Source organism: Peromyscus californicus, unplaced genomic scaffold (genome assembly GCF_007827085.1).
Source record: "Peromyscus californicus insignis strain IS unplaced genomic scaffold, ASM782708v3 Scaffold_18__1_contigs__length_77618521, whole genome shotgun sequence".
Classification (NCBI taxonomy): Eukaryota; Metazoa; Chordata; class Mammalia; order Rodentia; family Cricetidae; genus Peromyscus; species Peromyscus californicus.
Genome location: NW_026294480.1, coordinates 31,185,028 through 31,197,383, shown reverse-complemented (window position 1 = coordinate 31,197,383; position 12,356 = coordinate 31,185,028). Strand labels below are relative to the sequence as shown.

The window sequence follows — 12,356 nt, the reverse complement described above, 5'->3', positions numbered from 1 at the left end:
CTGAGATTTTTTTGAGCAATGACATAAATAGAAAATTCTACATGTGAGTTCATGTGATTAATTGCAGTCATAACACAAGAACGTTGAATTTAGTCTCTAGGATATGTATGTATAGTATATATGAAGCAGTTATGTTAGGTCCATAGCTGACTTGTCCCATGACACATGTGCAGGTATTCTGAAGTTTGAAAGAAAAATAATCAGGATCGGAAACATACCTGGTTCTAAAAATTTTTGTTAACAGATACTCGGCCATTGTAGTGGTGACAGAGAGCTTCAGAATTCTGTGTGACTATTCAGAAACATTTTCCCTAGCATTTTAATACAAAATATTTGAAAGAATTTTGAAAAATGAAGTGGTTAGCATGTATTCCCCCTGTGTAGATTTTGTGTCTGTTTCCACTGTTTGTGTGTCAGTCTCTCTGTGTCTTCATCATCCCATCTAAGTTTCTGTGATGTACTGTGAAGAAGCTTGCAGATGGTGCCAGCATTCTTTAGTCCTGAAAGAGGTGCACATGTGTACTCATGGTTAGCTGCTCAGTATAAATGTAGTGCAGTGCTGTGCACTGTCATCGATCTGTGTGAGCTCAGTTGCTCTGCATCCTTTTCAGTGATGCTGTTGCAGTCTGGTGTGGTGTTGGTGGCCTCTCACTGATGCATTTTGCATTTTATGGTAATTAATGATACTGAGCATTTTATGCTTGCTTATCACCTATGTACATATCTTGTGACATAAAATTTTAATATGTACAAAGTTCTGTAACTTAAACTCTTTGATCCATGAATTTTATTTGGAACATGTTACTTATTCTCATATGTGCATTCAATTGATTTTAGAATTAAGTTTGACACATGTTGTAGGTTTGTTTTTTTTTTAACTATAGTCTGAGGAGTATTAGATAGGGAAAATACCATTTTTTTCCCCTTGGGTTCTTACTTCCAGAGAAGCATTAATTTATAGCCACTTTGGTGTTTATCAGCTTCTGGATATGAAATAGAAATTGATGAGGAATTTAGGTGGTGAAATTAATGACAATTTCCAATTAGTGGAGATAGTCTGAGAATACTTAGTATTCTTTAGTTATATGATATCAATTATAATAACCAAATAGTATAATTTAACTTGGAAAATAATCACAGATTTTATATTATGATATTATTGTAGAATTTCTTATTTTTTTTTTAACTTTTATCCTCCTTAGGTATTATTAATTTATGTAAACCTGGGAACTCTGGGATCCAATCTCTAATTGGAGTACTTTGCATACCAAATATGGAAATACGGGTAAGTAACAGTTACTGTAATTCTTACATGCCTGGACCCTTAAAAGTTACATTAGGGACTGGAGAGAGGGCTCATTTTTAAGAGAGGACTGTGTCCTGCTCTCGCAGAAGCCTCAGCCTCGTTCTCGGCACACTGTCATAGCTGCCTATGACTGCTGTTCCAGTAGAGGCTAATGCCTCTGGTCTCTGCCATCATCTGCACTCACGAGCACACACACAGATTGTCTTAGAAATCCTTGGTGAAGTTCTTCCTCAAGTTGGTAATTTTTAGTTTAGAGCGTTTTTCAGTGTGTGACTACTTAATAGTAATCACTTAAAATACTATTAGGAGTGACAATTTTATTAAATTTGAGTTAAATATAAATTATAAAAAAATGCAAGTAAAACAGAAGGACATTCTTAATTTTAAAAGAGTCAAACATAGAAATACGTATAACAAAAAGTAGATGTATATTTATGTAGTCATGCTTTGTAATTTATATATTTTTGATACCACATTACCATGATTTTATTTCAAAGATGGTGGTTTTCACTAAAACTAAGTTACTTATGTGTTGATTGGATATATTCCTAAATTATTATAATTAGGACATTCATATTAATTAACCAAAACCAAATTGAATATGGAGGGAAAAATACATTAACTCTTAAGTTCTCTTTTCCCTTAATTGTTTTTGTTTTAATTTTGTCTCTCCATTTTACCTCCTAGTTTTTTCTTTATATGAACTGTACCTGTAGCTGAAAAAAGCTGTGAGAAAACATTGGCTGGCGATGCTTCGCTTAAAATGTGAAATAAAGTACACTAGATCATGGAAGTGGGAGGGTGCGCTTATAAACTGAAACATCTCTGATCAAAGAACAAAAGGAACAATTTTATTGATCCTTTTTGAGGTGTTGGGAATCTCAGACCTTGGGACATTGTAGACAAGTAGTTTGTCGTTGAGCCACACCCCTGCCCATCACCTGACTCCCATCTCTGTACATGGAAAGAACTGAAATCTGTTTTCAGAATTGCACGATGGTGATAAGGAAACAGTTTTTTGAAAAAAAAAAATTAAATGATATATTTATTAAATATTTAGTAATTATCCCTTCCCTAATAACAATCTTGATAAAATGTGATAGGTATATTTTTATTACTCTTGTTACGCTGTGAACATGATCTTTTTAGTCAAATACTTTTTCTATAGAAATAAGTGAACTGTATTTGCTCTTCTAGCGAGGTCTGCTTGAAGTGCTCTATGATATATTTCGTCTCCCTCTTCCTGTTGTGACAGATGAGTTCATAGAAGCCCTGCTCAGTGTAGGTAAGTACTAGCATGCACTGGGGTCTGTTGCTTACTGGAATTTCTAAGTGACTTGGTAGAAACAGATACTAAATGGTAAATACTGATCATTTTCTTTCTTTTTGGAAGGTAGAGAATTATCTAATTCATAAGATACCTAAGTCCCCAAATGTAGGAAGTTACAACTGCATACACTTATATAAATGGTTCTATGTCATGTGTGTGTTGCATGTGAGTGTGCATGTGCGTTCACTCCGTATGGGGAGGCCAGAGCAGGCCATCAGGCGTCTTCCTCTGTCATCCCTTATTGCTATGGGATAGTCTGACTGAACTAGGGGCTGATTGTTTCAGCTAGTCTGGCTGACCCTTGAGCTCTCCAGATCTGCCTTTGTCTACTCTTGTATGCCACTGTCACAGGCACACACACACACTACTTGACAAGCAGTGGCATTATACAAGTGTTCATGTAACAGGCCCAAGTAACCACACCCTTGCCAATCATGACATAGTCTCTACCACTGTTTACTTTTAAAACCCCTTTGAAGTTTTTTGTAGCCTGGATAGCTGATAGCCCTACACTAATCTGTTTCACTATTACTACCTATTTTAACTCCTTTAGATCCAGGAAGGTTCCAGGACAGTTGGAGGCTTTCAGATGGCTTTGTGGCAGCTGAGGCAAAAACCATTCTTCCCCATCGTGCTAGATCCAGGTAGAATCTAGATATAAAAATGACTCATTTATTCTCATTACTGCTTTAAGGTTATGTAGAACATTTAAATTGTTGATGTGTTTCTGTTTCTAGGCCAGACCTCATGGATAATTATTTGGCACTGATACTTTCTGCCTTTATTCGTAATGGACTTTTAGAGGTAATATTTACAAACCTTTATTCTGTCAACAAAATTCTTTAGAGTGAGAAACAGATCTGCTGCAGAAATGTGTCCAAATATACCATTGTGCAGTAGTGATGCTTTCTTCTTGCCTTCATAGGGCTTGGTTGAAGTGATAACGAACAGTGATGACCACATCTCAGTTAGAGCGACCATCCTTTTAGGAGAGCTCTTACATATGGTAAGTTAGTGACTTCTGGTTTTGTGGTTTGAACTTTGAGGATTTTAAATGATAAAACAGGTTAGTTAACTGGCATTACTTTATGATAGCTCAGACAGTACATTTTCATTTTGCTAAAGCCTTTAGTACGTATTCCTGATAGAGATGTATGTGTCAATATTAACTGGTTTTGTACATGTAACAAGTACCAAATGTTGATTTTTCTTTTTCTTTAACCTCTTTTGATGTCGATATTTGGATCCTGTAAATCTTGTTTACATTCAGAAAAGCATGAAGAAATCTAGAAATAAAAATTACAAAACCATGAATTTTATTTCAGTTTTCTAGAAATGTAATCCATACATTGTAGTGATTTCTTGACCTTCAGAAAGTTTAGTGAAAAAGTTCTAAATCTAATTGTCTTACCTGAATGTCACTGGTTTTCATAAACTAATAGTTTTAGGTTCAGAGAATGAGATTCTTTGGGTAGAAGCCTCAGATAGGCTTCCATGGCTTTTTTGACCTTACTAGGAAATAGAGGCTATGGGCACCTTTCTGTACTCTCAGTAAACTGAGTCAGGAAGGATTTGTGCATTATAAGAATGTGTACCTGTAGGTCACTAACAGTTGATAAAATACTAAATAAAAATCACTTTGAACTCGTTTAGGAAGAAGTGATTTTTTGGCAGATCTTTTCATATACATCATGGCCTGCTTTTATTGGCAGAGTTATTTTTTGTTTGTTTGTTTTTTTTGTTTTTGTTTTTTAATTGTTTCTGGCTGGGCATGGTAGCACACAATCTTAGTCTTAATTGCATCACTCTGAAAGCAGAAGCAAGTAGAGCTCTGAGCTTGAGTCCAGCCTGGTCTACATAGTGAATGTCAGAACAGCCAGAGCTCCATAATAGACACTGTCTCCAAAACCAAAAAAGTGTGTCGGTTTCCTCCTTTCTTCCCCCAACTCTTTCTCCCCCACACAGCAGCTGAGCTGTATATGGGGTAAAGAATTAAACAGTATATAAACTCTGTCTTTTTATCAATGACTTAGTCAGCCACGTTCTCTGATCTCATTCAGCACTAAACAGTACTGCAGATTCTCAAGTCAAATGAGCTGTATGTTGGGTCTCAAGACACCATTTCCTATAAAGATACCAGTATTCATTTCTTTTTTATGGAGGAATCTTTTTATATGAATTTAATCTTTTTCCTCAAGCCTCAGGATTCTGTGATTCTCATGAAATATAAAAGGTGGCCATATTAAAGGATAGCAATATGAGTTCACTGCTTATTATCATATCTTCTCTCATTTACATTTAATAAATGTACTTACTGGTAGGAAGCTAGTTGGGTAGTGAAATTTTGCCTAGCACCAGAAGATAATGTTTCTATTTAAGTATTGTTGCTGTATGAGACCAGCATGTTCTGAGAAGGTTGATACTGCTTCTGGTCTTTTCTCAAATATGATGCTTTGCTACATAATTCTCATTTAAGAAGTGAGTTTGGTACCTTTTGGAAGCCATATTTAATAATAACAGATATATGAAAATTGGTTGTATGATTAACTTTTCTTCTCATTGTTTTAAAAAAATTTTAATTGTGTGTGTACACATGGGTGCATGTATGCAATTGTGACATGGTGCATTGGGAGTCAAAGGATAACTTTGGAGGAGTTGGTTCTCACTTTCTGCCATGTGGGTCCTAGGATAAAGCTCAGGTCCTCATATTTAATGGCAAATACCTTGTCTGGTGGAGCCATCTCACTGGCTCCAACCTGTCCTCCTTACTGGAATTCAGTGGGATTAAAAATTATAAGTATGTGTGGGTGGAAATAAGTCCATGAAAAGCCTTGAGTTTTATTAGTCTTACAAACATGTGGTTATTCTGTAGGAAACTAAATTTGTTTATAAAATGTCATGTTCCGTATAGGCAAACACAATTCTTCCTCATTCGCATAGCCATCATTTGCACTGCCTGCCAACCCTTATGAATATGGCTGCATCATTCGATATTCCCAAGGAAAAGAGACTGTAAGTACTAGAGCCTTAGCAAAGTGTGCTTAATGTATTTGATACCTTCCTAGATAATCTTCTCTTTAAACAGGGAGAGAAAACAAGCAGTGTGGACAGATTGTGCTTGGAAATTCCCTTTGCAAACCTCAAGGAGGGAAAGTTACAGTTCTCAAAATATTTAATAATTTGTATTTGAGACGAAAATAATTAGTAAATGATATATTGACCCATTTCCTTCCATGTTTCTGAACAAAGACAAAGGTTTTCCTGTATGACTGAAGTGGTGAGTTTTTGTTTTTGTTGTTGTTTTAATTTGTTTGTTTTTATGATCTGGAAAAAGTTATATATGTCAACCACATTTTCCCCTGGTAATGTAAGTGAAATGCAGTTCATTAGCTCTTTGGAACTATGAACTTTTCTTTAAAATTAAACATTCTTCAAAAGTTTAATTAGCTTTAGTAAAATAAATGCTTACAAATGGACCAATAATTAGTTGTTTTAATTTTGCCAAAAAATAGACTGGAGACATATTGATCAGCTGAGGCATTAGCAGAACATTGTAGTTCTAACTGGAGGCTTACAGTGTACTGAAGCTTTCAATTTCCTTTTGTCGTTCCATGATGGAAGTGAATGCTTTCTTAAACCTGGTAGCTCTAAACTCTCTCAAATCAAGTTCACAGATCTCAGAGATCATTAGGAATAAAAAATTATGCTTAAAATAACAGAATAGTAATAGTCCTAAGTTTCTCTTTTTTAGCTTCCTAAGTCCTCTTTACCTAAGACAGATTAAGTACTTGCCAACCTGACTGCATCCTAAATGTTTTAGACTCTATGTACCAAAAGTTCTAGAGTTGAGACTTAGTTGCTGCCAAATTCTTCAAAACTGTACTTTTACATATAACATAGAAATCATTAAATAACTCTAAACGATCCTAATTATGGTCGTTAGTCAATGCTGAAGATAGAGACAGTTCAATTGCTACTAGGATCATTGATTACATTGATGGACAGTGAAGTTCTATTGCAACTTCATGTAAACAAAAATCAGTCTCAAGTAGAAAATAGACTGTGAAAAACAAAGCTTTACAGCATTAATAAGAAAACCGGGTTCTTGACTTTATGTCAATACCTGTGAGTATGTGTGTGTTTGGGGGATGGTGCCCTTGGCATATATGTAGAAGCAGGGCGTTTCCCTCTTATTTTCTCCACCTTACTTTATGAGGCAGGATCTCTCACTGAACCAGGAGCTCTGCCTTTTGGCTAGGCTGGCCAAGTAGCCACTGAATTTCAGGACCTGGGCTCTGCTTGTTTTCACCTCAAGCACTGAGGTTACAGGTGCACTGCAGTGCCAGCTTTTTTGTGGGTACTAGGGTTCCAGATTCAGGTACCCCTGATTCTTGAAAAGCAAATGCCTTACCCATTGAACCGTCTTGCCAATAGTGCGTAAGGACTTCTTAAAACCAGTACATAAAATGGGCCCACCGCCTTAGAAGAAAAGACTAGGAAGTGAAAGTTTGAATCAGAGTGAGAGTCTTTATGTAAACCGGCAGTGCTGATGTGTTGTGATTATGCTCCATGCTTGAGTAAGTGTTTCAATTTGCTTAGTAATCTCTATTCTTGAATTTATGTAAGTTTAAATAACTTCACAGCCATTACTTTCAAAGTATGCTAGTCTTGCTCTAGTGTTGATTTTTCTTTCCTCCTTAGTCGAGCCAGTGCAGCTCTGAACTGTTTAAAACGCTTCCATGAAATGAAGAAGCGAGGACCTAAGCCTTACAGCCTTCATTTAGATCACATCATTCAGAAAGCCATTGCAACACACCAGAAACGGGATCACTACCTTCGAGTTCAGAAAGATATATTTGTTCTCAAGGTACTGACAGGAATGTTAGTTTCCTAACTCTCAACACCTGGATTGGAGTATGCTTACATACTCCAAACTTATCTGGGTTTTCAGTTTCATTCAAGCATATGCGTTTTCAAATTGGTAGTTTGACCATGCAGAGGAACCTGGAGCTGGGTTAGGTGTATGTGAGGGTAAAGTTGTGAGACCAGAGAACAACAGTGTGCTCTTCCTCAGACACCATGTACCTTGAGTTATTTATTTTTGTTTATTTTTGAGACAGGGTCTCTCACTGACCAAAACTCACTGCATAGGCTAGACGGGCTGGGCTGGCCAGCAGCCTAGCGTTCCCCTTGTACCTTCTTCCACAGTGCTGGGATGACAAGTGTGTGTCACCAGTCTCAGCATGTGTAGGTTCTGGGGATTGAACTCGGGTCCTCTTGCTTGTAAGGCAAGCACTTTAGTAACCATCTCCCTGACTTAGGTTTTTTTTTTTCTTTTAATTTTTAGTAGCTTTTTGAAAATAAATAGTTATTGATAGTCATTAATGATACCTCCCCCTCCCCTTCTCGTTTTTAAAGTTAGTTTTCTGATGTGAGCATAGATTGCTTCATTGACCTTGTTACTATCTGGTGATTGTAGGACACAGAAGAAGCTCTTCTAATAAACCTTAGGGATAGCCAAGTCCTTCAACATAAAGAAAATCTTGAATGGAATTGGAATCTCATTGGGACCATTCTTAAGGTATGATAGAATACTTCCTGGAGATTGCTAAATTGTCTTCATTTTATTGCTATCATTTATTATAGTTATATGCTTAGGAATTGTTAAATACATATTATTTAATGTAAGATACTCTGTTTTTCTAGTGGCCAAATGTAAATCTAAGAAACTATAAGGATGAACAGTTGCACAGGTATGTAAACGCTATTGTGCATTTAAATTTGAGGGACTGAATTTATATTGTGGTTAATGCCTGCTAAAAGTAATCATTGATTTTTTTTAAAACATGCTTATATTTTATGTGCAGTCTTATAATCAGATACACCAGCTAATTTTCTTGTTACTTATATTCTTCTTCCAGCTATGATCTTTATCATAAGTTACTTAGGCTGGGGTAGCTTTATATGGGTCCTGGTCTTAATCCTGACACAAGGATGGAATAAGATGTGGTGTCTGTTCTTATTGGAACACTTGTGCTTGCACGCACCTCATCTTCTGAGAGCTGTCTCTCCTTCCTAACTCTGCTTATCGGCACTATAAAACATGCTGACGTCAGAGCACGGAAATCCGCTTCACTGTAAAGCATGCTGACATCATAGCACATGCAGCACATGAAGCTGCCACACTGTAAAGCGTGCGGATGTCATAGCACAGAGCAGGGGAAGCCACCATACTGTAAAGCATGCTGACTTCATGGCACTCTCAACACATGAAGCTGCTACACTGTAAAGCATGCTGATGTCATAGCACATGCAGCATGGGAAGCTGCTCTCTGCTGCACCTGTGTGCTTTTACTCCTGAATGACTAAATGGCTACTGTTACCAATCTCCTTGGATAAAAAGGCCTTTACTTTGTCTGGAGAAGTCCATACCATTTCTTATATTGTATTCAAATTTAATGATACAAAACTTAGTGGTTATGTCAGGTTTTGAGAAATATATAGAATAGACAAGTTACAGTGAAATTAAGAAGCATGTTACTCATGATATTCTTTAAGAATAAAATAATGATATCTTAGTAAATTTGCTTTGTAACTCCTGTATATAGCTACCTCTCTGGGTTACACTGTAGTGGATGAAGTCAAGGTGAACTATATTAAGTGAGCACAACAATGAAAGTTAGTGGAAAGTATGAAAGTTATGAAAATATGTTCATAAATTAAGTCGATGTCTGTAGGAGGCTTCCTTATATCTCACCAGCCTTCCAGTCTAGATGTGCTATCTCATTTTGCAGTTTTGTTGCTGTTGGGGATGTGGTGGTGGTTTTTAGTTTTGGACTTTTGAGGCACAAATTTGCTATGTAGCCCAGGCTAGCCTGAAACCCACTAAATGGCCTCTCCTGGCTTTGAGCTACTGCTCTGTCTGCCCTTACCTCCTGAGGGGTGAGGCTTTTAAATGTATGCCCATGTCTGGTTATGTCTGCCCTTTCCCTACTAGGTCTCACTGTAAAATTCTTATTCAAACAACACGTTTTCCAGTGATTCCTTTTTTAAATGTTGTGAAGTGTACCAAGGTGCTTAGCAATTTTCCTAACCTGTGCTCAAGATTCTTGTCAAAATAATTGTTCGGTTTCCTATTTGGTTGCTGATTTCATCTTGATTGCAGGTTCGTGCGGAGACTTCTTTATTTTTACAAGCCCAGCAGTAAGCTGTATGCTGGTCTGGATCTGGACTTTGCCAAGTCCAAGCAGCTCACAGTTGTCGGTTGTCAGTTTACAGAGTTTCTTCTTGAGTCTGAAGAGGTAAGCCTTCCAGAGACTTTGATAGCACATAGTTTTTGTTGACCCTGCCCCTTCTTTCCCCCTCTATCACCACCCTTTAATACACACTTTTTTTTCCTTTTAAAGAAAAGCCATACTGCATAGCTCTGGCTGGCCTGGATTCACTATGTAGGCCACATTGGCCTTGAACTCAACAATCTGTCTGTCTTGAGTGCTGGGGTTAAAGTGTATACCATCACATCTGCCCTCTGTTTTACTTTTTTTTTCCTAGTTGGTATAGGCTCTGTTTGAAATACAAGCTTATGCCTTTAATCCCAGCACTCGGGAGACAGAGGCAGGCGGATCTCTGTGAGTTCGAGGCCATCCTGGTCTACAAAGCGAGTTCCAGGAAAGGCACAAAGCTACACAGAGAAACCCTGTCTCGAAAAACCAAAAAAAAAAAAAAAAAAAGAAATACAAGCTTAGACCTGTATTTGAATCCCAACTTACTTCACCTAGGTAAGAAACTTTAGGGAATTATCCACCCTCTAGAAGGCCTGGTTTACTCTCAGGTAAGATGGGGAAATGGAAAAATAAAGAGAATCTCCAGATAGTTTTTTTTGTTCTTCTTCTTCTTTTTTTTTTTTTTTTTTTTTTTGCGGGGGGTGGGGAGACAATTTCTCTGTGTAACATTCCTGGCTGTCCTGGAACTTGCTTTTTAAACCAGGCTGGCCTGGAACTCACTGAGATCCGCCTCCTTCCACCTCCCAAATGCTAGGATTAAAGGTGTGCACTACCACCGACTGGCTATTTACTTTTTTTTTTTTTTTTTTAATTCAAAGGCTTAAACTCTACAAAATCAGTGTTTCTGTTACCAGTGACTTCCATCACTAAGATTTTTATGGCTATAAGAGGTGACTTTCTAATTACAGGATGGGCAGGGATACTTAGAAGATCTCGTGAAAGATATTGTTCAGTGGCTCAATGCATCATCTGGGATGAAACCTGAGAGAAGCCTTCAGAACAATGGTTTGCTGACCACCCTTAGTCAACACTACTTCTTATTCATTGGAACACTCTCCTGTCATCCTCATGGTGTCAAAATGCTGGAAAAATGCAGTGTCTTTCAGTGGTGAGCAGTCTCACATTGTGTGGCAGAGTGAACCTAAACTTTGGTCTTAATGAGTCCAGATATACAGTATGCTTTTTATTTAGTCTGTGTATGTGTGTTTGGTAAATACTTTTCTCAGAAATATTTATTTATATAGGATTTTAAAAATGTATGCTGAATTGTTTTCACATGCCCATTTCCTAAAATAGTAATCATCTAATGGATTCATTAATGATTGAATCACCTGATGGGTAGCTGTGTATCTAATCAGGTTGTCTGTTTTGAAAATGCATAATTTTCTATTTATCAGTCATATTTCAGTTAAACTGGAGAAAAATTTATTGAAATAGTTAATGAATCAACACAATAATTTATACTAAAAAATCTTCTTTTTTAGTCTTCTTAATCTTTGCTCCTTGAAAAACCAAGATCACCTGCTGAAACTCACTGTTTCTAGCCTAGACTATAGCAGAGATGGATTAGCCAGAGTGATTCTTTCAAAAATTCTCACGGCAGCTACTGATGTGAGTATACGATGGGAGATAAAACTGCAGTTTTATATCAGTCCATCCCAATATTTTATAAACTATAGGCTAAGTCACTGTCAATTTTATACTAAGTAAACTAAGAATATGGGATGGAAATTGAGTTAACCCTAACTTTTAGTTGCTACACTTAGCTAGCAAGGGACATTCTGTGATCACAAAAATGGTTTTTCTAGGGTCCATCATACTCAACATATGCTAGCCCTGTGATTTCCCAAAATACAAGAAATTTGATGCATATTTGTGGTAGTTAAGGATTGCATTCACATATTCTGTTCAGTATGTGAACATTTTTTCATGCCTCTGAGGAACTCTATATAGAACCTTTTAAGTTAAAAGAATGGGGCTGCTACTTAGAGAAGGAGTGTTAATGTCAGATACGAGCTGTACCCTGAATTCAGTCCTTCTGTCCTTTGCAAGTCGAAGGGCTTTTTCAGAAGGATCCTAAATGTCTGTGATGACTTTTAATGCATTCCTTCATCTCTCTAGGCCTGCAGACTGTATGCAACAAAACATTTAAGGGTTTTATTGAGAGCTAATGTTGAATTCTTCAACAATTGGGGAATTGAGTTACTAGTGACTCAGCTACATGATAAAAACAAAACAATTTCTTCTGAAGCGCTGGATATCCTTGATGAAGCTTGTGAAGACAAGGTAAAGTTGAGTTGTATTGTTGTTATAATGAAACATTTAGGCCGAAGTTTATTAAAATACTCCATTTTAATTGGCAATATCACAAAAGCACAGTATGGAAAAGTGTTTTGTAACAGAGAATATGCTGTCCTTGCATAATTATTAACTTGAT

General features: G+C 36.9%; 1 protein-coding gene across 4 annotated transcripts in view; it reads left to right on the top strand.

Moving 5' to 3' along the window:
* Window positions 1–12,356, top strand: part of Rictor (RPTOR independent companion of MTOR complex 2) — a 103,514-nt gene that overhangs the window by 60,707 nt on the left and 30,451 nt on the right. For all 4 annotated transcript variants that reach the window (XM_052743200.1, XM_052743198.1, XM_052743199.1 and 1 more), the window contains exons 11-23: window positions 1,203–1,285; window positions 2,504–2,591; window positions 3,190–3,280; window positions 3,374–3,440; window positions 3,562–3,642; window positions 5,548–5,648; window positions 7,338–7,503; window positions 8,116–8,217; window positions 8,343–8,389; window positions 9,802–9,937; window positions 10,828–11,027; window positions 11,404–11,530; window positions 12,041–12,205. In XM_052743200.1, the coding sequence (XP_052599160.1) occupies window positions 1,203–1,285; window positions 2,504–2,591; window positions 3,190–3,280; window positions 3,374–3,440; window positions 3,562–3,642; window positions 5,548–5,648; window positions 7,338–7,503; window positions 8,116–8,217; window positions 8,343–8,389; window positions 9,802–9,937; window positions 10,828–11,027; window positions 11,404–11,530; window positions 12,041–12,205 (1,454 nt within the window). The remainder of the gene's footprint in view (window positions 1–1,202; window positions 1,286–2,503; window positions 2,592–3,189; window positions 3,281–3,373; window positions 3,441–3,561; window positions 3,643–5,547; window positions 5,649–7,337; window positions 7,504–8,115; window positions 8,218–8,342; window positions 8,390–9,801; window positions 9,938–10,827; window positions 11,028–11,403; window positions 11,531–12,040; window positions 12,206–12,356) is intronic.